The sequence below is a fragment of the Hypanus sabinus genome, chromosome 3 (genome assembly GCF_030144855.1).
Source record: "Hypanus sabinus isolate sHypSab1 chromosome 3, sHypSab1.hap1, whole genome shotgun sequence".
In the NCBI taxonomy this organism is placed as follows: domain Eukaryota; kingdom Metazoa; phylum Chordata; class Chondrichthyes; order Myliobatiformes; family Dasyatidae; genus Hypanus; species Hypanus sabinus.
Window position 1 is genome coordinate 50,130,631 of NC_082708.1, and position 25,597 is coordinate 50,156,227.

At 34.7% G+C, this 25,597-nt stretch overlaps 1 protein-coding gene across 2 annotated transcripts in view; it reads left to right on the forward strand.

The window, feature by feature from the left end:
* cwf19l2 (CWF19 like cell cycle control factor 2) overlaps positions 1–25,597 on the forward strand; it is a 146,194-nt gene that overhangs the window by 30,127 nt on the left and 90,470 nt on the right. For both annotated transcript variants that reach the window (XM_059964303.1, XM_059964302.1), the window contains exons 3-5: positions 7,594–7,704; positions 10,036–10,152; positions 15,186–15,305. In XM_059964303.1, the coding sequence (XP_059820286.1) occupies positions 7,594–7,704; positions 10,036–10,152; positions 15,186–15,305 (348 nt within the window). The remainder of the gene's footprint in view (positions 1–7,593; positions 7,705–10,035; positions 10,153–15,185; positions 15,306–25,597) is intronic.

Here is a 25,597-nt window from a genome sequence, read left to right on the forward strand (position 1 = left end):
TGGGGATAAATCTGGTAAGTCCTTAGTTAACCAACTTAGACGCTCTAAAGCAAAACAACACATCACTAAAATTTGAATGAGTAATGGGAATATTAGTGTGGACCAGTCTGAAATTAATGATACATTCAGGAATTTTTACTCTCAGCTTTACACCTCTGAATCCTTTAATGGTAATACTACTGTTATGCAATTTTTAGATAGTTTAAATATTCCTAAATTTCTTCTGATCTTAAACATAAATTGAATGAGCCATTATCCTTAGAGGAAATATCCTCTGCTATTTCTGCTTTGCAGCCTGGTAAATCTCCTGGTCCTGATGGGTTCTCTACAGAATTTTATAAATCATTTTCCTCATTGCTCTTATCCCAACTTAGTTTTTAAATAAAATAAATTGCCTGCATCATTTGATGAGGCTTGTATCATTCTTTTAGCGAAAAAAGGCAAGGATCCATTAGAATGTGCTTCATACAGGCCGATTTCTCTATTAAATGTAGATGCTAAAATTTTAACTAAAGTTTTGGCCAGTAGGCTGGAGACTATTTTACCCTTAATTATCTCTGAGGATCAATCTGGCTTTATTAAAAATCACCTTCATTTTTCAACATTAGATGTCTTTTTAATATTCCATATTCATCTTCATCAGGGACCCCTGAATGCGTTATCTCTCTTGATGCAGAAAAGGCGTTTGATCGGGTGGAGTGGCACTATTTATTTGTGGTTTTAGAAAAATTTGATTTTGGATATAATTTTATTAAGTGGATTAAGTTACCATATTCCCATCCAATTGCATCAGTTTTGACTAATTCCCAGCAATCCCAACCGTTTGATCTTAAATGTGGCAGCCGACAGGGGTGCCCTTTAAGCCCTCTGTTATTTGAACTGGCTATCGAGCCATTGGCAATTGCGTTTCGCAGTTGTACTGAACTGACTGGGATCTGGAGGGGCGGTTTTGAACACAAAGTCTCTCTATACGCCGATGATTTGTTACTTTTTATATCAAACCCGACCACCTCCTTTGTTGTTTTCACTTCTCAATAGTCAGCTATCCGGATACAAACTTAATCTACATAAGAGTGAATTTTTTTCGATAAATAAGGAAGCACAAGAATTAGAATTTCACAATCTCCCTTTTAAAGTAGTAAACAATTGTTTTACTTATCTTGGTATTATTGTAACAAGGAACTACAATCAACTGTTCGATGAGAATTTCAATAATCTTTTAAATTTTACAAAACAAAGATTAGCACAGTGGTCACCTCTTGTCCATGTCTTTAATTGGGCGAATTAATGTAATTAAAATGTATATTCTCCCTAAAATTTTATACTTATTTCAATATTTACCTATATTTATTCCTAAAGTTTTTTTTGATTCTTTAGATTCTATTATCTCATCATACTTATGGAAGGGTAAACAGCCCAGACTCAATAAAGCTCAACTCCAAAAGCCTAAAAGAGAAGGTGGCTTGGCATTGCCTAATTTTCGTTCATATTATTAGGCAGCCAATATTCGTAATATTATCTTTTGGTCCTGCTTTTATAATTAGTCTGTTTGTCCAACATGGGTGGCAATGGAATTAAATGCTTATAAGAAATTATCTATTCCAGCTTTACTTGCATTTGTTCTTCTTTGCCAATTGCCAAAATCTATTATTAATCCTGTAATCAGGCATACTCTGAGAATATGGGCTCGATTTAGAAAATGCCATGGTCTTTATAGTTTTTCCCTCTCTAGTCCTATTCTATACAATCATTTATTTCAACCGTCTATGCAGGATTCCACATTCCAAGACTGGTGTAGGAGAGGTATCAGACGCTTTGAAGATCTTTTTATAGACAATCGGTTTGCATCTTTTGAACAGTTGTCTATAAAGTTTAATTTACCGAATACTCATTTTTTTTTAGATATCTTCAAATTAGACATTTTATTAGCCCTTTAATACCACATTTTCCTGAACAACCTGATAAAAATATTGTAGACTTGTTTCTTCAAATGAACCCCTTGGGCAAAGGCGTAATTTCTACTATTCGTGTTAAATTTTTGACTCTCAGACGAGCCCCTTGTGATAAAATTAAAACTGCTTGGAGCATGACTTAGGTTTTTCTTTGTTCGACAAGGTTTGGGATTCAATTCTTAAATCCGTCAATTCAATCTCGTTATGCGCTCATCATTGTCTCCTGCAGTTTAAAGTCGTCCACAGAGCTCATATGTCCAAAACCAAATTGGCGAAGTTCTAACCTGATATTAGTCCCTGGTGTGACAAATGCAAAGGAGGTGAGGCCTTCCTTTTCCATTTGTATTGGGCCTGAACTACTCTGGAAAAATTTTGGGAAGATGTTTTTTTAACTTTATCTTCTATATTAAATTGTCATTTGGAACCTGATCCTTTGATCGCTCTTTTTGGTATTCTTCGAGACCCTGACAAGCATTTGACCCCGGCTAAACAACAAACATTGTCTTTTGCCTCTCTTCTAGCCAGACGAGCAGTACTCATTAAATGGAGAGATGTCGTTCCCCCTACCCATGCTCAATGGCTTAGGGATATTATGTCTTGTTTAGATCTCGAAAAGATTCACTACTCACTTTCTAATTCGGACATAAAGTTCCATAGGGTGTGGGGATCTTTTCTTGAATATTTTCATAACTGTCACCTAGATTGACAGGTGTTTGTTCTTTTTTCCCTTGATAATCAGACCCTACATTTCCAGCCTTTTTTTTACTTTTGTTTTTTTCTGATCAGATAGCAGGTTGCCCCCCCCCCTTTTTTTAAAAAAATTACAGTATGTGGTTCTGGGGTAATAAAAGTGTATCTCATATAATGGTTGGCTTGGTGATGGATAGGTGATGGATTGGGTGCTTTTCTTTCTTTTTCTCTTTTTTTTCCTTTTTTACTATGGGTGACTTGCTCATTTGTTAAGACATGTATTATTGTTATTTTTGTTTATATGGCAATGATCCTTTATAATTGATTTTCTTTTCTTCATTGTAGTTTGTAGAAAATTATAAATAAAATATTAAAAGAAATATGTTTCTCTGGAAGGATTTCAAAATTACAAAACTTCAATTGAATGGAATGTCTAACTTGTAAGTAACGAAAAAAGTGCGAATGAAGCAGCTCAAATTTCTCTTTCAGCAGACCAAGTGTTGCAAACCGTCACTCTACGTACAGGTCTTCAATAGAAACTAGACCCTTCTCCCTCCAAGCATGGTAGGTTTTATCTGACCATGAGGGTAAAAAGGAGAGATTGAAACAGATTGGTGTTTGTACAGAAGTCTCTGGTAAATTTAGAACATTCCTAATCTGATTTAGAATTCTGACGGAATTTTTCAGAACAAAACTCAAACTTTTTGAAGTCCCAGGCTTTTCTAGCTTAGAGAACAGTATGGCTGGCAAGGTGGAATTGACAACAGAGTTAGACTCCATACATAGCCTCATGGGAGCCCCAGGAACTAAGTTATCTGGAGCCCCCTGTTGCCAAAACATTAAACCCTAGCATTGGCAGCCCAATAATAGTGTCTAAATACAGGTAATCCCAGCCCTCCTTCAGACTTGGGCTTTTGTAAATGAATTTTTGAAATCCTCTGATTCTTATAATTCCAGATATAAGACAAAATTATGGAGTCCAATTCTTTAAAGAAGGCTGATGTAAGAAAAATGGGGAGATTTTGACAAAGATAGAGAAACCTAGGAAGGGAAACCATTTTCATTGAATTTATACGACCAATCATGGACAAAGCTAGGGTTTTCCAACTTTCTATATTCTGTTTAAGTTTTGAGATAAACTCCGCAAAGTTTAATTTAAATATTAATTTAGGATTTTTGGGGTTTGCCAAGCCAAGATAAGTAAAGTGATCTTTGAATGGGACACTTCCCAAAAAAAGTGTATAGACTATTTCTGTGTATAGACGTTGGAGAGGGGCACAAAGTCACTTTTTGTCCAATTATTTGAGTATTCTGATAGTCTGCCAAAAGAGGTAATTAAATCTAGAAGAAGGGGGACTGACTTTTCTGAGTCTTGTAAGTAGAGTATCACATCGTCGGCATATAAACTAAAGTGTTTCGATACCTCCCACTTTCAAACCCAGAATATTTGGGTGACTTCTTATCTTGAGGGCAAGAGCCTCTACCGATATGGCAAAAAGGGCCGGCGAGAGAGGGCAGCCCTGCTGAACTGAATGGTGTAGGGGAAACAGTTGAATTGCCACCATTGATTATGATAGAACACATTGGGCTGGCGTATATCAGTTTTACCCAGGATTTAAATGACTTGCCGAGCCCAAACCTGTACAGTGACTCAAACATGTAAGGCCACTCAATCTGGTCAAAAGCCTTCTGTGCATCAAGAGGTAAAATTGCTGCCCAACTAGCTTTCCCATGATCAGCATACATAGTATTAAGGAGGCATCTGACATTGGAAAAAGAACCTACCCGGGATAAATCCTGTCTGATCAGGATGAATGATAGATGACAAATGCTTATTTAGTCGTTTAGCCAGAATTTTAGTAATTACCTTTCTATCGAAATTCTGGAGTGCAATGGGCCTATAGCAGGCTGGGTCTGTTTCCTCTTTACCTTTCTTTAAAATGAGGGAAATATTAGCTTCATTTAATGTTCTAGGCAAGACATTATCTCTCTTAGAGCAAGATATCATTCTGAGGAGAAGTGGGGCAAGGATATCACAAAATTTCTTATAAGATTCACAGCTAAATCCATCTGGCCCAGCTGCCATGCCAGACGGAAATGACTTAATGGCAGAAGTTATTTCTTTCAATATGAAGTCAGAATTTAGGTCCTCCCTAGCAGCGTCACTAAGATTCGGCATTACAAGAGAATCAAAGAAGTCATTCAAATCAGATTGAGTGTCACTGCATTTAGAAGTGTAGAGTTCACTGTAAAATTCTTTAAAACAGTCATTTATTTCCTTGGGGTTAGTTAACAGGGTGCCCGCCCTCGACCTAATACAATGAATTGACCTTAGGGCCTGGGCGCCCCTAAGCTGTTAACAGTAACATGTACTGTTTCATGTAGCACCATGGTCCTGAAAAACGTTTTCTCATTTTTAGTGTGTACTGTACCAGCAGTTATGGTTGAAATGACAATAAAAAGTGACTTGACTTGATGTTATTATGCAAATCATTGATACAGATGACAAACAACAACGTGCCCAGCACCAGTCCCAGCTGTCCCACCAGTCCCACAGCTCTAGTCATAGAGGCAACTATCTACTGCCACTCTCTGGCTTCTTCCACAAACCAATATCTAATCCAATTTGGTACCTCATCTTGAATGCCAAGCAACTGAACATTGACCAGTTTCCCATGTGGGATCTTGTCAAATGCTTTGCTAAATTCCACGTAGACAACATCTACGGTCTTGCCTACATCAACTTTCCTGATAATTTCCTTCAAAAATCTCTGTAAGATTGGTTAGACATGACCTACCATCCATGAAGCCATGTTGACTATTCTTAATCAGTCCACGTCCATCCAAATACTCATATTATCGGTCCCTTAGAATGCCTTCCAATAACTTTCTCACTACTGATGTGACTAACAGCTAAAAGTCTTGTTTCATCTTGTGTCTGTATTTTAAAGCACAGCAGTCAATATCTTCCCATTATTTCCTCAGTCTCTACTTTAGCATCTATTCTTTTGGCCTAAATTAGTTTGCTTTCAATATTTACAACGCTATGTACTTCTAATTCATTGGTTGCAGGCCACGTTAGAGGTGATGGAGATACTCATTCTAAGGTTGAATATTCACAGCTTTTCGCTAGAAGAAATGGTGATGTATATGTACATAGAGGCAACTGAATTTGAACATAGAAGTAGTTGCATTCCCATTATTAGAGTTTTGAAACTGAGATGTATAAATGCCAAGTAGATGAATGAGAATAGGGCGATAGGCAATGCAATAGATAATCTTAGCTCCTGCCTCAATATTAAGGTCTTCACACTGGTTTAAAAATTGTAGCCCTTATCCTTTCACAAATGAGAGAAAATCTGCAGATGCTGGAAATTATTTTTTCCATAGATGCTGCCTGGCCTGATGAGTTGTGTTGCCCTTATCCTTTCTTTATTTCTATGCAGAAACATTCTGTTTTATATTTCTTCAGCTATAAGACAGCTTCATTTTTATAGAGTGGAACTTGGAAGGTGTCCAAGTATTCAACTGGATAAACAAGAGTTTTCAGAAGAGCAAATGAGGATCTCAGCAGTAGATAAGCAGGGACACAGCAAATTTAAGCTATAAAGCAAAGTGGAGATAAACTATCTTAGCATATCAATGCTTACAACAAGCTCAGTTTATTTTCATATATGTTACTAAAAATCTTGTTTCAACTTGGGCAGCTGCTAGGGAAATGATAAAATGAACAGCTAATCATATGGTTGTAAGTGAGTCCCAACATAAACTTCTATGTCATTTGGCATAATTGGTAATGGTTTTCATACTAACTGAGATGATTGTAGGTCATACTTCATCCCAGTATTTTGAAATAACTTGAGCAGAATCTTCTCTACATTAGTTTCCTTCACTTCATTTCCTTTCTGACTTGTGTTGCCTCCAGGTCGAGCAAATCTTTCAGTTTAAAATTCTTGACATTGTTTACATATCCTTGTCCCTCATACCTATTAACTTTTGTTACGATAACCTTTCAGGATTTCTAAATTCTTTTGCTCAATCATTGCTCTTCGTGATATCAATTGCTTAGGCCAGTGGAGGCGAACAATTTTTGAGAGTGTGTGCCCAAATTGCTGATAATCTTCTAGAAAATTCTGTCACGCGATGGTAATTTTGAGTAGAGATTGTCATTGATTAATGAATTAATAACAATAATTATGGACATTATTAAGGAGAACTTTGTCATATTGCTTATTTGCATGTAATCGTTGTTTTAATATTAATTAAAGTATAAAATTATTCACTTTCAAAATTTTTGCTTGTGCCAACTTGCACATGCATGCCATAGGTTCACCATCCTTGGTTGTTTATATATCTGAAAACATGTCCCAAAAGTTATTTTACCTTTCTTTCCTCCTTCCAACTCTCATTTAAACCCATGATTCTGACCAAGTTCTGGTTACCTGTCCTAATATTTTCCTTCTGTTTGCTCTCAGATAATACTGTTGTGAATTACTTTTGGCATACATTACAATGTTAAATGTATTTTGTAAATTGTCATTAGAGGAAGAATTTTATTGCAGTAGGTAATAACTTCATATGGCTCTTTTTCATTTCACAATGTCACTAAATAGTTTCACAGATTTACAGCTATAACATGGTATCAAAATTCCACACAAAAATGAAATAGATATGCTATTTGTCAAGTGTGTGTGTGTGTGAGAGAGAGAGAGAGAGACACACACACACTCACGCGCATGCATAAACATGTATAAATTTTTATTTGCATCTGTATGTGGTAATAATGTCTAATAATTTGATCCGGGCATTGCAGTGGGTTCAGTAAAACCTCTATAAAATTTGCAGTCATATGCTACTCCTCGGTTGTTTATATTAGATTGGTTAAATATAGCATATTTTCACCAAGTAATTTACAAAAATGGTAAAATGTTTGAATTGTGCTTTTTTATAGGAACATTCTATTAAATCCAAGAAGAAAAAAAAGAAATCAAAGAAAGACAAAAAGGTGAAAAAAAGGAACAAGTCAAAAGATAAGACAGAAGCATTCAGTGACAGCTCTTCGGTAAGTGTGGAATTAGGAGGATAAGAAGTTTTTATGTTGTGACAAGCTGCTGGAAACGTGGAGTAAAACAACTATGTTATTGTTGAGTGCACTTAAATTGGCATCGACTCACGGAGACTCTATGGATAGTATAGTTGTCCATATGGTTTTCGTGGCAAGATATGGAAGTAGATTGCCAGGCCTTTTTTCCACACTGCTGCTGCCCAGGTTGTGACCCGGCCAGATTCAAACTCAGGACCATCTGCCTCGAAGCCCAGTATAACTGCTTACAAATTGTAAGCGTGGTTTTCATTTTCTTGGTATAATTTTCCCCCTGATTTTTAGTATAGATTAAGCTGAATAGGATGGGGACACTCCCATGCCATTGCAATTGGGCATTGGACATGCCAGTAAATAGTGTTTTAAGTGATTTTAAGAAAATATTTATTAGTTTTTAATCAATTACATATTTACAGTTCTTTCTAAATGAATGTATTCAGAAAGGTGCTGGAGAAAGACCAGTAACATCATGATAGGACCCACGCACCCTGTTCATGGACTGTTTGTCCCACTCCCATTAGGGAGGAGGCTAGGTGGCATCAATGCCAGGATCACCAGACTCAAACAGTTACTTTCCCCAAGCAGTAAGGCTGATCAACACCTCCACCCACTAACCCATCCTTCCACCCACACCCCATCACCACTAATCTATCATTTCTTGTCAGAGTCTCCTCATGTACAGACATTCCTCTGCCTAGCATCACTTTATGTACATACTGTACATGCTGTCAATTTATGTATGTAAGTTATCTTGTGTATTTATATTTATTGTGGTTTTTATCTTACTGAGTTTTTTTTTGTGTTGCACTGGACCTGGAATAACAACTATTTTGTTCTCTACATTTGACACTAAACAATTTTGAATCTTGAATCTTAAGAATTTATGAAGACTAATGAGGCTGTCCTTGGTTGAGGCCTTGGCTTGCTCCACTTGAGTGAGGCCTTAGCACTATGAGTGACCCACTACACAAAGGTCATGAAAGCTGGTATGTGTATAATATAGCTACAAAAGGTTAGTACTGCCTTGAGTTTAGCTCTAGGGTAAACAAATGTGGGCCTAGTCCAGTGCAATGCTGTCAGTTAATCAAAATGTCAACTTGTGCAGATAATTACTTGCAAAAGCTGACATTCATTTTTACCATTATACTGGGTGGAAAATAAGCAAGATTAATGGCAGAAGAAATGATGGTGTAAAGTTAAAGCAAATAGTAATTTTATTAAATTAGTTATAAGTGGTGCATCAGAAAGGTGGTGTCCATCACTTAGGACCTCCATCACCCAGGACATGCCCTCTTCTTAATGTTCCATCAGGAAGGAGGTACAGAAGCCTGAAGGCATACACTCAGTGATCCAGGAACTACTTCATACCCTCTGCCTTCTGATTTTTAAATGGATGTTAAACCTATGAACACTAACTCACTTTTTAAAAAAATTCTGATTTTGTACTAATCTTAATTTAACTATTGAATATACATATATATTTCAGTTTATTTTTCTATATCTAACATGCATTACATTGTACTGCTGCCGCAAAGTTAACAAATTTCACAACATATGCGGGTGATAGTAAACTTGGTTCTGATATTTCAAATTAACTATTAACAAACCATAACATGATGCAAATTCAGATACAAAGATCATAATGAATCATTTTTAGCAAAATACTAATTTTTTTGATTAACGATTCTATGCATTTGACTTCAAAGCAACTATGTTAAAGTTTGAACATTATTTCAGAGAAAAATCTTGCCTTTTTACATAAAAGCTATGTTATGAACTTCTAAATTTTAATTAACTTTCTACCTCTTTGATCCACAATTGCTCACTGGCCCCTGTCTCGGCACTACCCCCACTTCTTTATGCTGGCTTTCTTTCCTCTCCTGTCTTACTTCTGATACAAGGTTTTGGCCTGAAACACCAAACATCATTCCCCCTCTGAACTAGGTCTTAAGTCAACCTGCTGAATGTTTTCAGCAGGTTGTTTGTTGCTCCGGATTCCAGCATTTGTAGTCACTTGTGATTCTGTACAAGTTTCTTTGTCGAGTTAGTAAAAATTGTTGGAATAACTTAATTGTAAAGAAAACAAAGTAATTTCTGCTTTATCAAGGATATTAGAAAAATATAGTAACGCAGCATTAAATTAACAAAGGTGAGAAACTTTTCATGGAAATGCTTGATCAATTTGAAAGTTAAATAATTCATCTGTTTAAAAATCCTTGCATCTTAACAAATCCTGTTTCTGTGTTTGTCATAGTTTCAAAAAAAGTATTTTAATTGATTTTTACACTTCAGAGTTCAGAGCTTGAATGGGTTGAATCTACAGCTGTTCCTAATATTGACAACAGTCAGAAACCCTGGAAAATTAAAGAAGAACAATCAAGTTCAGCAGAAAAAACAGACCCCATTCAGGTATGAAAGAGTTTTTGGGATGACAGAACTTTATAATATGAGAAACATACATAAGAAAACTTTCAAGTCTATGCCTCTATTTTTCTTCTCAGAAGCCATGTAAACCAAGCAAAAAAGTGAGGAAGAAGTAAAAGCTTGTTACTTTAATGAAGGCTGTAGAGGTTCATTGGCTGTACTTTCTGTTTTAATCTGTTTTCAGAATTTTCAGGCTTTTTTTCCAGTGGTCATCTTCTTACTATATTGTTGAAGTCCTTCAAGATTCCTCATGTTTGAGCAACTGCATACTTAAATAAAGTTTTGATTATCCATTTTTTTGGGATCTTGTTACCTCCAGGAAGACTAGCATTGATTGTTTGTTTCTGATTACTCTGAGAAGATTGTGGCAAGCCACACCTTAATCCAACACAGTTCTCCTGATGAAGGTATTCCCACAACATTCTTGGGGAGAATGTTTTGAATTTAGACATTGATCAAGGAGCACTGATATGTTTCCAAGTCAGGAATGTGTGGCAATTTAGAAGAAAGCCTGCAGGTGGTAGTGTTCCCATATTATTGAAGCCCTTGTCCTTGAGAATACAGATTGAGAGTTTGAGATGTGCGTAGATTAGTCTGGATTTTTAATGCTGCATGAAGATAGAGCAGCACTCCTGGTGTGGTGAGAGTGACAAAAATGAATGCAAGTGAAGTTTTAAGTTGGTGGATGTGGTACAATCCAGTACCTAGATGGTGTCGAGTATTTGCATGTTGTTGGAGGTGATCTGTAAACAGAAACATGCTTGGGCTTCAGTGCTATGGCTGCAATTTTGTGGAATGCCATATCCATATGGCCTTTGTCATATCCAATATTCCACAGGGTTTATTGATAAAATGTGGCATTGCTGAAGATGTCAGGTTATAGACTCAGTATTTCTGGCTGAATATGGTTTATGAATCAGTATTTTGCTCAAGGATAGAGGGTTATTCATGATCAGACATAGCTGAACTACACAAACTTGGTAAGATCACCTGTTCTGAATCTATTCCTTTAGCATAACTTCAGTTCCACTCAGTGCAATGAGTATGGAAACAGGAAGTTTCTATACTTCCTGTTGTTTGAATGTTTGGCTAAATGAAGAAAGACCTTTGATCACTGTATGATGTGGATGACTTATGGGGAAGATGGGATGCAGAGACTCAGTGGGTTGCTGTTGAACTAGAACTGATCCAGCTCTTTGTGAGGAGGTTTGCTGATGCTAGTCGTACAGGGTTTAGGCTTGTAGCAGGGAATGGGGTATGGAGTGATCGCATAGAGCTGGGAGAGGACAAGCTAAATCGGTCTAGTAGATTGAGCAGACACAGGCATGGTGAGATGCATGGGAGGAATGCAAGTTAAACTGCAGCTATTTTAATGCAGAGTCTGACCTTGTATGGCAGAGAAATTAAAGAGTGTTGCTAACTACTCTTGATATTGTTGCTAAGACAGTAATCTGGTTGAAAGAAGTGGGGGGGGGGGCACTAGCAACTTCCATTCTAGGTGTGTTGCCCTTAAGGCATTCATTTAGTTTATTATATTTTCGCTTTAGTAATTCGTTTGTAATCGTTTTCTAGTTAAAGCTAAGGTTGTTGAAAGTAAATTCATTGTCTGTGATATATCGTGGCATGCGATGACGTCACACCCAGTTTCACTGTGTCCTGTGGGAAAATACTGGTTTGGAGAAATGGGGAGGAGGGGGCTTGTGTGTGCAGGATCAGCGAGAGAAATGTTTTCTTTCTACGCACTAGAAACATCATAGAAGCAATGCCGTAAGTTCATAAGATAATCGATATGTTGAAGTAAAAATGTTAACGCTGATTCTGTTAAAAGTAATGATGGTTGATAAAGTTTATGTTCTTTGTTATTTAAAGAGTTGCGGATAGTTTGTGTTGAAGTGTATTTAAAGCATTGATGGCGTAGGTAGATTCTGTCTGTATGTTGTACCTTAATGTAATATAGTTTGTTGTAGTTTTATTTTTGCATGTATTTATGATGTAAATGTGATGCCAAGAAGGAAACAAATACTGTATATATTTTGTATTGTTTTATCAACAGTTTTCACCATACCTTAATGTGGAAGAGTGAACAGTAAACGGTTAATCTTACTGGGATCGCGCCTCATTGACTACGGTTTATACTGCGTGTTTAGTTCAGAGTTTTTTACACCTGTGCGAGAACACTACACTAGGATATAGAACTTCTAGGAATTGGGGGAAAGAGTGATGTAAAATTAAAGGTAGTACTGCTATATTGATTAAGTACTCCAACACTGCAGTATTCTGACAGCATACGCTAGAAGACTTTTCAAATGAGATCATATCAGGAGAGTTTAGGAACAGTAAGCGGGCCATTAGAGTATGCTGCAGACTTCCCAAAAGTTAGGGGAGCAGAAGTTAGAGGCAGCACAGTAGCATTGTGATTATCACAACGCTTTACAGATGACCTGGGTTCAGTTCCCATTGCTGCTTGTAAGGAGCTTGTACGTTCTCCCCATGACTGGGTGGATTTCCACTGGGTGCTCCAGATTCCTTCCACAGTCCAAAGATTGGTAGGTTTATTGGTCATTGTAAATTCTTCAGTGATTAGGCTCAGATTAAATCGGGGGATTGCTGGGTGGCGCAGTTTGAAGGGCTGGAAGGGCCTAATATGTGCTGTAGGGCAAATCACTGAGATGTGTGATGGTAATAGGGATGAAGTAAGAGATGATTTCAGTTTTCTTAGAATTAGCTTGATTGCCTTTATGTGAATAACATAGAGGAGCTGAAATTATTAAAGTGCATCCAGGAGAGCTTTTGAGCTAATGTACAGGCAGTGCTAGTAGAAATGGAATAATAATGACCCAATCGTAGGAAATTTTTTTAGCAAGAGGAAGGGGTGTCAGCAGCTATTTTAGATAGAGTGACTATAACTTTGACTATAGTAGTATAACTATGGTTGTAGATTTCCAGAAGGCTATGGAAAGGAATAAGAATGGTCCAGAAATTAAGATCCTGAATTGGGGGAAGGTTGATTTCAATAGTATAAAATGGGACTGGCAAAAGTGGACTGGGAGCAATTGCTTACGGATGACTGCATTTGACAGAAATATTTAAAACAAGTTCAGGGCACCTGTGTTCCCATAAAGTAAAATAAAATAACAAAAGCATATTGGATTCCTTGATGTTGGGTGATATTGAGGGTTGGATTAAAAAAAAACAGAAGCGTACATTTTGAATGTAGAGAACTGTAAGTAGGAGAGGGTCTTTAGGAGAACCATGTTGGGGATATAAAAATCGGAATTAAAGGAGCAAAACAAATGCACAAATTTTAAGAGAGTGAATAAAATTGAAGGAAAATCCTATAACATGTTAAAATTATATTAAAGATGATGCAATAACCAGGGAATAAATGTGTCCAATAATGGATCAAAAGGGCAATAGATACAGGGAGCCCGAGCACACATCAGATCTTATTGAGTGACTCTAATCTGTATTCACTAAGGGGAAGAGCATTGTAGTTGGAGAATTTGGGGAGGGAATGCTGAAATTCTGGAGCACGCTTTCAGCCAAGGAAGGAAATACTAGATATTTTCATGGGCTTTAAGGTGAATGGAGTCCCAGGACCTGAAAGATGCTTCCCACAGTGACCTATAACACAAGACGTAAAACTTCTGGAGCCCCAAACAGTTTAAAGGTTTTTGCTGGTCACAGATAAAATTCCAGATTACTGGGAGACAGCAAATGGGTTCTAGAAGTTCATTAGGGCTAACCCAAGTAATTGTGTACCTGTAAGTCAAATGCAGGTGGTAGGAAAATTGTTGGAAAAATTTCTGAAGAACAGGATAATCTACATTTGGAGCAAAGGGCTTTATCAAGAATGGTCGGCATGGCTTTGTTAGGGGGATTTAACATCACTTTTATCATGCAAAAATGTATTGATGAAGGCAATATGATTGATGTAATCTTTGTAGACTTCAATAAGGTCTTTGACAAAGTCCTACACAGAAAACAGGTCCAAAAGTTTAGAGGAAGTGGAATCTAGGGCAACTTGGCAAACTGGATCCAAAATTGGCTTGATAATTAGGTAGTAGTGGAGAATTGTTTTTGTGATTGGAAACCTGTGACGAGTGATGTACCACTGGGACCCTTACTGTTTGCTATATCATTAATGATTCAACATTGTTTTAACATTTTAACTAAATTGTTAAAGCTAATCTTGGCAGTGTAGGTTTCCCACATTGTTTGTTTCTTATATCTTTTAGTTGCTATTGAGTTCTTGTGACTCCACCATGTGATTGGTTAGACTTAGCAGTCAATCACATTACAAAAGGAAGTAACCTTAGAAATGCAATTGCAATTTTTAATGAAAAATGTAAACTTTTAAAAATATAAATTGAAGTATAAGATGGAGGGAACAACTTTACAAACCTTTAAAGGTACATAATTTTTATAAATTATTAAACAAGTTTTGAAATATTTTACAATTTTGGCAATTCATCAACATATGAAAGTTGGTCAGCAATAATGATCTAGGAAATTAATAATTAATTTATAGCATGTGTCAAAAAGTAATATTTTGGGGGAAAATCAGTGAAATCGGTTAATATCAAAATTTGCTGTCAAATTATAAATTCCCAAGAAGGGTGCTTGTGAAGCCTTTGGAGAACCAGGTAGTTTTTGAAGTGGCTTATCAATTTCTACATTTTATTGTATATGCGTATACAGTTCTGATGAAGGGTCTTGGCTTGAATTGTCGACTGTTTATTCTTTTCCATAGATGCTGCCTGGCCCGCTGAGTTCCTCCAGCATTTTGTGTGTGTTGCTTAGATTTTGATTGATATTAATTGCACTGTCCAAAGCTGAACATGTGCCCAAATCAAAAATAAAATCAGTACAACTGGGCTCCCTGTTTTGGACACCTAAGAAAAGAAACTCTTGACCATTCTCTATCAGAAGTCACCTGCAGGAGGATTTTTTTATACTTTGGGTGTACTTTAAATGTGTTAATTTATGAGGCAAATGATGTATTCTTTCTGTACTAGAGGGATGAATGGATGACATTAGACTTTATGTCCATAAAGTCTGTATCTACTGCTGAGATCCAAGCTGGAAAACTGGAGAAGAAAAAAATGGAGCATGAGAAAGTGAAAGCCATTGAACAGGTAAAGGGGAGGGGGAAGAGAATTAACATTAAACAAGCATAATTAGGCAACTAGTAATTGTAGATATAGAATATTTTAAAATTTTGCCATGTTGGATGATACTGCTACCATTGTAGGTAATACAACTCCGAATGTAGTGATCCATCTAATGGCATCAAGTTTTTTAAGAGCTATCTAGCCATCAACAGCACTCAAATTTCTCGTGTAAGTTGTAGGAGCTGTATATCTATTTTCTGTCTGTCTGGATTGTATTTGTGTTGCGAGTTTATTGTGGATCAGATGGTAATTTGTCATTGGGTTGGGGTGTGATATAAATGAGTAAGTGTAGTTACATATTTTCATTTGTCTTTGTTTAGTCTAGTTGAGAGGTAACTAGGGAATGATATATTTTTTGTTGTTGATTGCTTGGTTATGCTAATTGGAACACTTATCATTATTTTGCTTATTTCTAATATCACAATAAGATCATTTGTCTTGGCTGTTTTTGTAGTAATAGATCAAATGTACTTTTTTTCGACTTGGAACGAGTTAATTTGAAGCGTGTAGTACAGTGTCAACTACTGTACTCAGTCTTTCAGTGGTTTTGGTTTGTTTTTAAGTAACTGCTACAAAGTTTTGAAGTATTACTCTGATTGACTCCTTCCTACTACTGACAGGAAAAATCAAGTTGCAAATAAAAATGTTGGCCCAGAGGAACCAACAAATTGGATACAAAATTGAATTGGTGACAGTGGGGAGTTTTTCTTGGATCGGAGACCTGTGACCAGTGGAGTGTTGCAGAGATTATTGCTAGGTCTTTCTTTCTTTCTTTTTCAATCTTTTTATTAAGTTTCATATATATATATATATATATATATATATATATATATAAAAACATAACATAATAATGAATAGGTTATAAATACAATAGACTTGAAATTACATTGGTAATAAGATAATAATATCCTATTAAAACATCAACAGAAACAAGTACATTAATCAATCAAGTCTATAACTATATATGAAAAAAAAAACAAAAATAATCGTCAAAAAAGAAAAAAAAATTGAAAATAAGTGAAAGAAAATGTATATTGATAGAAAAAACACTAAACTAAACTAACATGGGCAATAGTAACAGTTTATAAGTATGTGATAGTGTCAAAAAAACTCCGGAACTCCATACCTGAACAAGAATAAGCAGAAAGAAGGTCTAGAAAAGGTCAGATTAATTCATATGAAAATGCCGAATAAACGGTCCCCAAGTTTCTTCAAATTTGACTGATGAGTCAAAAATAGTGCTTCTAATTTTTTCCAAACTTAGATATGAAATAGTTTGAGAAAGCCACTGAGACGTGGTAGGAGGATTTACTTCTTTCCAGTTTTGTAATATAGACCTTCTGGCCATTAATGTTACAAAAGCAATCATTCGTCTGATTGAAGGGGAAAACTGAATACCATCCTCATTTGGTATACCAAAAATTGCAGTAATAAAGTGAGGTTGTAAATCGATATTCCAAATTGAAGAAATGGTTACAAATATGTCCTTCCAATAGTTGTGTAAAGTGGGACATGACCAAAACATGTGGGTCAATGAAGCCACTTCTAGATGACACTTGTCACATTGAGAGTTAATATAAGAGTAAAATCGAGCAAGCTTATCTTTAGACATATAAGCTCTATGTACAATTTTAAATTGTATTAAAGCATGCTTAGCACATATAGAAGAGGAATTAACCATTTGTAAAATTTTTTCCCATTTATCTGTTGAAATATTATATCGAAGTTCTTTTTCCCATTCTTGTTTAATTCTATCTGATATTTCTGGTTGTATCTTCATAATCATATTATAAATAAAAGCTACTAATCCCTTCTGACAAGGGTTTAAGGTAAAAATCAAATCTGAGAAATCCACTGAAGTTGAATTGGGAAAAGATGGTAGAACTTTATGTAAGAAATTTCTGATTTGTAGATATCTGAAAAAATTAGATTTAGGTAATTTAAATTTGTTGGAAAGTTGGTCAAAGGACATCAAAGTATCTTCAGAAAAAAGATCACGAAAACATTTTATACCTTTCCTTTTCCATATGCTAAAAGCTTGATCTGTCCAGGAAGGTTTGAAAAAAAAATTAAGTAAGATAGGGCTATCAAGAACAAAGTTTTTCAGAGTAAAAAACTTACGAAATTGAAACCAAATTCGTAATGTATGTTTGATAACAGGATTAGATATCTGTTTATTAAATTTAACTAAGTCAGCAGGAAGAAAAGAACCAAGAACAGAGAATAGAGAATATCCCTTTACCTCGTTACATTCCAAATTTACCCACTGTGGGCACAGTGGTGAATCTAAATCTAATTTCCAATACATTAAGTTACGAATATTATTTGCCCAATAATAAAATCTAAAGTTAGGTAAAGCTAAACCACCATCTTTTTTAGATTTTTGTAATTGCTTTTTACTTAACCTGGGGTTTTTATTTTGCCACACAAATGAGGAAATTTTTGAATCAATGTTATCGAAAAAAGATTTAGGAATAAAAATTGGTAAGGCTTGAAATAAGTATAAAAATTTCGGTAAAATCATCATTTTAATAGCATTAATCCGACCAATTAATGATAAGAATAAGGGAGACCATCTTGTAGTAAGTTGTTGAATTTGATGAAGCATAGGTAAAAAATTCAGTCTAAATAAATCTTTATATTTCTTAGTAATTTTTATACCTAAATAGGTAAAGTTATCAGTAACAACTTTAAATGGTATCCTGTCATTCAATAAAGTTTGTGCGTTTAAGGGAAATAATTCACTCTTATCCAAGTTTAGTTTATAACCAGAAAAGCTACCAAATTGAGCCAACAAGGATAAAATAGCGGGAATAGACCTGTCAGGATCAGAAATATATAACAGCAAGTCATCAGCATAAAGTGATAATTTGTATAACTTCTCATTACGGGTAATACCAAAAATATTAGGAGATTCACGAATAGCAATGGCTAAAGGTTCTAATGCGATATTAAATAATAAAGGACTTAAGGGACAGCCTTGTCTCGTACCACGAGATAATTGAAAAAAAGAGGATCTATAATTATTTGTAAGAACAGAAGCAACAGGTTTATAATATATTAATTTAATCCATGATATGAAGTTGGGACTAAAATTAAAATTTCTCAATGTATTAAATAAGTATGTCCATTCAACTCTATCAAAAGCTTTTTCAGCATCTAATGAGGTAACACATTCTGAGATTGTGGGTGATGAAGTATAAATTATATTAATCAATTTTCTAACATTAAAAAAGGAATACCGATTCCTAATGAAACCAGTTTGATCTTCTGAAATAATCTGTGATAGTACCTTTTCTAATCTAATGGCTAAAATTTTTGTAAGAATCTTAGAATCTACATTTAATAATGATATAGGGCGATAAGATGCACATAAAGTAGGATCTTTATCTTTTTTAAGAATTAGAGAGATAGTAGCTTCATACAAAAATTGAGGTAATCTCTTCTTAGCAAACGCATCATTAAAAATTTCACATAGCCAAGGAGAAAGCAAAGAAGAAAAGGTTTTAAAAAATTCTACAATATAACCATCAGGACCAGGAGCTTTCCCTGAATTCATTGATGAGATAGCCTCTCCTATTTCGGCCATAGAGATAGGAGCATCTAACAAGCTATGATCTTCATCTATCAGTTTAGGAATATTCAAATTGTTAAAAAAATTATCCATCATGGACAGGTCACCATCAAATTCTGATTGATATAAAGATTTATAAAAATCTTGAAAAGTGTTATTGATTTCTTTATGATCAGTAGTTAAATTACCGTCTTGTTTACGAATTTTAATAATTTGTCGAGTCAGCTGGAGACACTCATGGAGTGAGTACCGTTTTGGATTCGCTCCATAACTTTTACTTTTTTTAACCTTTGATCACCCTTATTCAGCTTATTTTTACCTATACCGAAAGTTTCTTTATTCTTTTTTTTTTGGATTTACTGCCAAGCGTTTGTTGTGAACTTTTGATGATATGCAAACAGAAATGTCTCTCAGGTCTAAGGGACGGGATCCCGGACGGTAACGGAAAAAAGCGGGCTCCGACACAACAAACACCATTAATTTTTGAATTGTTTATGGAGGTTTTGGATCAAAAATTTGCTGAACTACAACAATTTTTTAAAGAAGATATAAAGGCTTTTCAAGAGTACATGGTTAAGACGGATTTAGTAATTAAACAGCAACAAGCTCTTATTGCGTCTCTGCAAGAAGAAGCTCAGAAGCGAGATTTGACTATTGGAAAACTGCAACAGGATTTAATTTCGACCATTAAGCTGATGGAAGCCCTTAAAGCCAAGAGTGACGATTTTGAGAATCGGTCCAGAAGACAGAACGTACGTATACTTGGTCTTCCAGACGGCATAGAAAAAGATGACCCTTCGAAATATTTTGCTCAACTTTTAAAAGAAGCATTTCCGACAATTTTCCCGAATAACCCCCCTTTATTGGATCGGGCACATAGAATTCGGCGTCGATCACCGAGTGTTACAGACAAACCTTCGGTGGTAATTGTCCGGTTCCATTATGTACATGACAAAGAACAAATTATAAGAGCAGCTCGTCGACAAGGAATGATTAAAATCAAAGATTTTTCCTTCCGCCTGATCGAAGATTTTAGTTCAGATCTTTTAAAAAGAAGGCTTCTTTTTAAACCGTTGATGGCTGAATGTTATGAGAAAAATCTGAAACCTGCGCTTCTATACCCTGCGAAGCTTCGAATTTCTCCGTCGAATGCTCCACGACAAGTTTTCCTTTCAACTTCAGAAGCGAGAAAATATCTGGAGGAGAACTTCCCTACTGCTACAGACACCAGTCTTTAATAAATGAATGATTCTGATCGTATAAGATGGTTCTCGATCTCTTAAACCGGAATTATAATCTGGTTATTGGTGTAAGTTCATCCTACACTTTATACTCAAGTTAAAGTGTGTTTGCGTCATGTTAATTGTTTTGCCTTATACACTTTAATCATTTAACTACATGTCTATTAACTTTGTTCCTTCGAAGGTATATTTTTAATTCTTTGAAGGTAAATTTTTCCTTGATTAAGATGGTGGTTTTTTGGAAAAGATTTTTGGTTTTGCTTAAGATGGCATTATGTTTATATTTTTCGTGTTTCTTCTAGACAATGCATCGCTTATCTCAGCTTAAATATTTTTTGTTTTGTCTGGGCCAGAGCCCGAGTTATAATTGTTTTTTAGTGATTATATTTTTATTCTTTTTACAACTAACTATACTTAGAAATATGGTTTTTATTATAGCGATTTTATTTTTAAAGTCGGGGTGATTCTTTTATATATATCCTTTTTATATGGAGTGTTCTTCAGCTGACATGGGGGTAGGATTAGTCTTACTTTTTCTCTTTTTAAGTCATATTTTGGCTTTTTCTCTTTCTCTCGGGGGGTGGGGGGATGGTCTGTTTTCTAATTCTATTTTTTTTGTACCAATTTGTGTTAGTTTTTTTATTCGGGCTGTTTTTGAACTTCAAATATGTCTGTGTTGTCGTCACTTCCGGGTCTTCTCACTACTTTTGTTCCTCTTCCGGGTGCATGAGTTTATAAGTTGGTTAACCCTTTCTATACCAAAGGGTTGATTATAGAATTATGGCTCAGACCATTAATTTTGTGTCTTGGAATACTAATGGTTTAAATCATCCAATTAAACGAAAGAAGATTTTCAAAGTATTCCAAAGACTTAATGCTCATATCATTTTTGTACAAGAAACTCATGTGAGGAGGGAGGACAAATTTCGTTTTTTTAGATTTTGGCGGGGTCAACAGTATCATGCAAATTCGAATGCTAAAGTAAAAGGAGTTTCAATTTTTATTGACTCCTCTATTTCATTTGTTCAACATGATATTTTTTCGGATCTGAATGGCAGATTTTTGTTAATTACGGGTTTACTTTGTAATAAAAAGGTTGCTTTGGTTAATGTTTATGCTCCAAATGTGGATTGTCCTGACTTTTTTAAGACTTTATTTACTTCTTTACCCAATCTAAACGAATATAAGTTAATAATGGGTGGTGACTTTAATTGTTGTTTAAATCCTCTGATGGATAAATCTTTATCTATTCAGACTTTACCTAATAAGTCGGCCACTTGTATTAACTCTTTTTTGACTGACAATGGAGTTTTTGATATTTGGAGATTCTGGTATCCTAATGACAAGGAGTTTTCTTTTTTCTCACATGTTTATCACTCTTATTCAAGAATTGATTATTTTTTTGTAGACTCTTGTTTTATTCCATTGGTAATCGGTTGTAACTACGATATTATAGCTATCTCTGATCATGCTCCGTTATTACTTTCTATGAAATTTACGGATACAGCTTTTAATGCTAGCCAATGGCGATTTGACTCTACCTTGTTGCAAGACTCTGACTTTATAAAATTTATGGAGGAGCAGATCGACTTCTTCTTCTCAACTAATTCTACAGATGATATTTCCTGCGGAACACTTTGGGACACTTTTAAAGCTTATATACGTGGACAGATTATTTCTTATTCTGTTGGTTTGAGGAAACGTATCAAGATGGAAACTCTTTCATTGGTTGATAAAATTAAAGAGATTGATAAGAAATATTCGATTGCTCCTAGTAAGGAGCTTTACAAACAAAGGGTTGAACTTCAAATGGAACATAGTTTATTACTTACATCCTCGATTGAAAATCAATTAATGAAAACTAAATCTGATTTTTATATACATAGTGATAAATCTGGTAAACTGTTAGCTAGTCAATTGAAGAATGCTCTGGTTAAACGTCAAATCACTAAGATTGTTCAGCAGAATGGGAATCTGACAGTTAATCATGATGAGATAAATAAGGCATTTTAAGATTTCTATACCTCCCTGTATCAATCTGAATTTCCTCAAGATTATAATACCATGTCTTGATTTTCTTGGGAAATTAAATTTTCCAAGGTTATCATCTGATGATCTTTTGATATTGGATACTCCTATTACGGATGTAGAAATTAAAGGGGCTATTTCCTCAATGAATTCTGGGAAAGCACCGGGTCCAGATGGTTATACAGTTGAATTTTTTAAATTTTTTTCCGCTACTCTTTCCCCTTGGTTAGGTAAGGTTTTTGAGGAGGCCATTAGATTAGGGAATTTGCCACAATCTTTTTATAGAGCTTCCATTTCTCTAATATTGAAGAAAGATAAAGACCCTACTAATTGTGCTTCTTATAGACCTATATCTTTATTGAATGTAGACTCCAAGATTTTTTCTAAGTTACTGGCATCTAGATTGGAGAAGGTATTACCCAAAATTATTTCAGATGATCAAACTGGCTTTATTAAAAATCGTTATTCTTTTTTTAACATTAGGAGATTGTTGAATATTGTTTATACTCCCTCACATGATACTTCAGAATGCGTGATTTCATTAGATGCGGAGAAAGCATTTCAAAGAGTTGAATGGCCTTACTTATTTAATGTGTTGGAGAAGTTTAATTTAGTCCGATATTTATATCATGGATTAAATTGATTTATCATACGCCAGTAGCCTCAGTGGTTACCAATAATCAAAGATCTCCCTTTTTTCGCCTATTTCGGGGCACTAGACAGGGATGTCCTCTTAGTCCATTACTATTTAACATTGCCTTAGAACCTTTGGCAATTGCCATCAGACAATCACAGGATATTTTGGGTATTAATCGTGGGACAGATATTCATAAGTTATCTTTGTATGCAGATGATTTATTACTATTCATTTCTAACCCGGAGAAATCCATTCCAGCAGTTTTATCATTATTGGCTCAATTTAGTGAGTTTTTTGGGTATAAGTTAAATCTTAATAAAAGTGAATTGTTTCCATTAAATAAACGGGTCCCAATTTATGGAAATTTACCCTTTAAATTAGTTAATGACTCTTTTACTTATTTAGGGATCAAAATCACAAAGAACCATAAAGATTTATTTGGATTTAATTTTTTACCCTTAATTGATCAGATTAAAGGTTTATTTACTAAGTGGTCACCTTTGTCTCTATCCCTAATAGGTAGGATTAATGCTATTAAGATGGTTATTTTACCTAAGTTTTTATATATTTTTCAAGCGATACCAATTTTTATCCCGAAATCTTTTTTTACTAATGTTGACTCTAAAATTTCTTCATATATATGGCAGTATAAAAATCCCAGGTTAGGTAAAACATATTTACAGAAGACAAAAAAGGAAGGCGGGTTAGCATTACCTAATTTCAGATTTTACTATTGGGCAGTTAATATTAGATATTTGTTATGCTGGTTGAAAGATGGGGGTGGATCTTTTGGCTCTTGTTGGGTGAGTTTAGAAACTAAATCGGTATCAGCTTACGCTTTGGGTTCTATTTTAGGGACTTCTCTCCCTTTTGCTCTTTCTAAATTGCCGAAACGAATTGACAACCCGATAGTTAAACATACATTGCGTATATGGTTTCAATTTCGGAGATTTTTTGGGTTGACTCAATTTGTTTTAAATAGTCCTATTGTATCTAATTGTTTTTTTCACCCTTCCATTATAGATCAAGCTTATTCAGCTTGGAAAATTAAGGGATTACTAAGATTTTCTGATTTATTTTTAGATAATTGTTTCATGTCTTTTGAACAATTATCCAACAAATATAACTTGCCGAGATTTCATTTTTTTAGATATTTACAGATTAGACATTTTTTAAGTTCTGTACTCTCTACGTTTCCAAATTTTGTGCCTTCAGATACTTTGGAGAGTTTATTTGAATTAGACCCTTTTCAAAAAGGGCTTATTTCAAAACTTTATAATATAATTATGAAGATACGTTTAGAGCCTCTTTATAAGACTAAACAGGATTGGGAAAGGGAGCTTAGTTTTAGTATTTCTAGTGAGAATTGGGATAGAATTCTTCAATTAGTTAATACATCATCGTTATGTGCCAAACATTCACTAATACAATTTAAGGTCGTACATAGGGCCCATATGTCCAAGGATAAATTAGCTCATTTTTACTCTCATATAAGTCCTATTTGTGATAGATGTCATTCTGAAATTGCGTCTTTAACTCACATGTTTTGGTCGTGTTCATTTTTGGAGAAATATTGGAAAGATATTTTTGATATTATTTCTGCGGTTTTGAATATTGATTTACAACCTCATCCTATTACCGCAATTTTTGGTTTACCAATGTTAGATTCACAGCATTTATCTTCTTCAGCCCGTCGAATGATTGCATTTCTAACTCTGATGGCTAGAAGATCTTTATTGTTGAATTGGAAAGAAATTGATCCTCCCACTGTATTTAATTGGTTCTCTCAAACTATGTTATGTTTAAATTTAGAAAAAATTAGAAGTGGTACTTTTGAGACTTCTATTAAATTTGAAAAGTTATGGAGACCATTTATTCAACATTTTCATATGATGTAATATGACCCTGTGCCAAGTACATTTGATTTCCCAGCTTTTAGCTTATGTATTTTGAGAGGACCGGAAGTGACGGCATTGAGGAATACTTATTTTTGTGAGATAATATAAACAGCCCACTTTTTTTTCCTTCTCTTTTGTTTGTTTTTTTTTCTTTTATATTACTTATTAGTTATAGTTATTAGATTAGATTAGTTAGTTTTGCATTATAAAAATTTTTTTTCCTTTCTTTTTTCTGTTTTTTTTATATTATACATTATGAAATATTTAGACTTACTATGTCCATACATATATCTTATGGCTTATGTCTTGGTAAACTCATTTATATTGTAACTATTATGTATGTTTTTTTTTCATATGTAATGGATTGTGTATGTTGGTAATTTCTTTATCAATATATCATCTGTATTCTGTCCATATTACTAATATTAATAAAAAGATTTAGAAAGAAAGAAAAAATAATTTGTCGCTTAGTCGAAATAGCTTTTAATTGATTAGCTAACAGTTTACCAGTTCGATCACTGTGAATATAGAATTGAGCCCTGGTCCTAATTAATTGATTTTCAATTGAAGAAGATAATAGTAAACTATGTTCTATTTGAAGCTCAACTCTCTTCTTATAAAGTTCTTTGGTAGGAGTCACGGAATAAATCTTATCAATTTCCTTAATTTTATCCACTAATAAAGCAATATCTAAATATCTTTGTTTTCTTTTACCAACGGAATATGAGATAATTTGTCCACGGATAAAAGCCTTAAAAGAATCCCAAAGTATTCCTCTGTCGATTTCTTCAGTATAGTTTGTTGAGAAAAACAAGTCAATTTGCCGTTTTATGTAGGTGATAAATTCTGGGTCTTGAAGCAAAGTAGCGTTAAGTCTC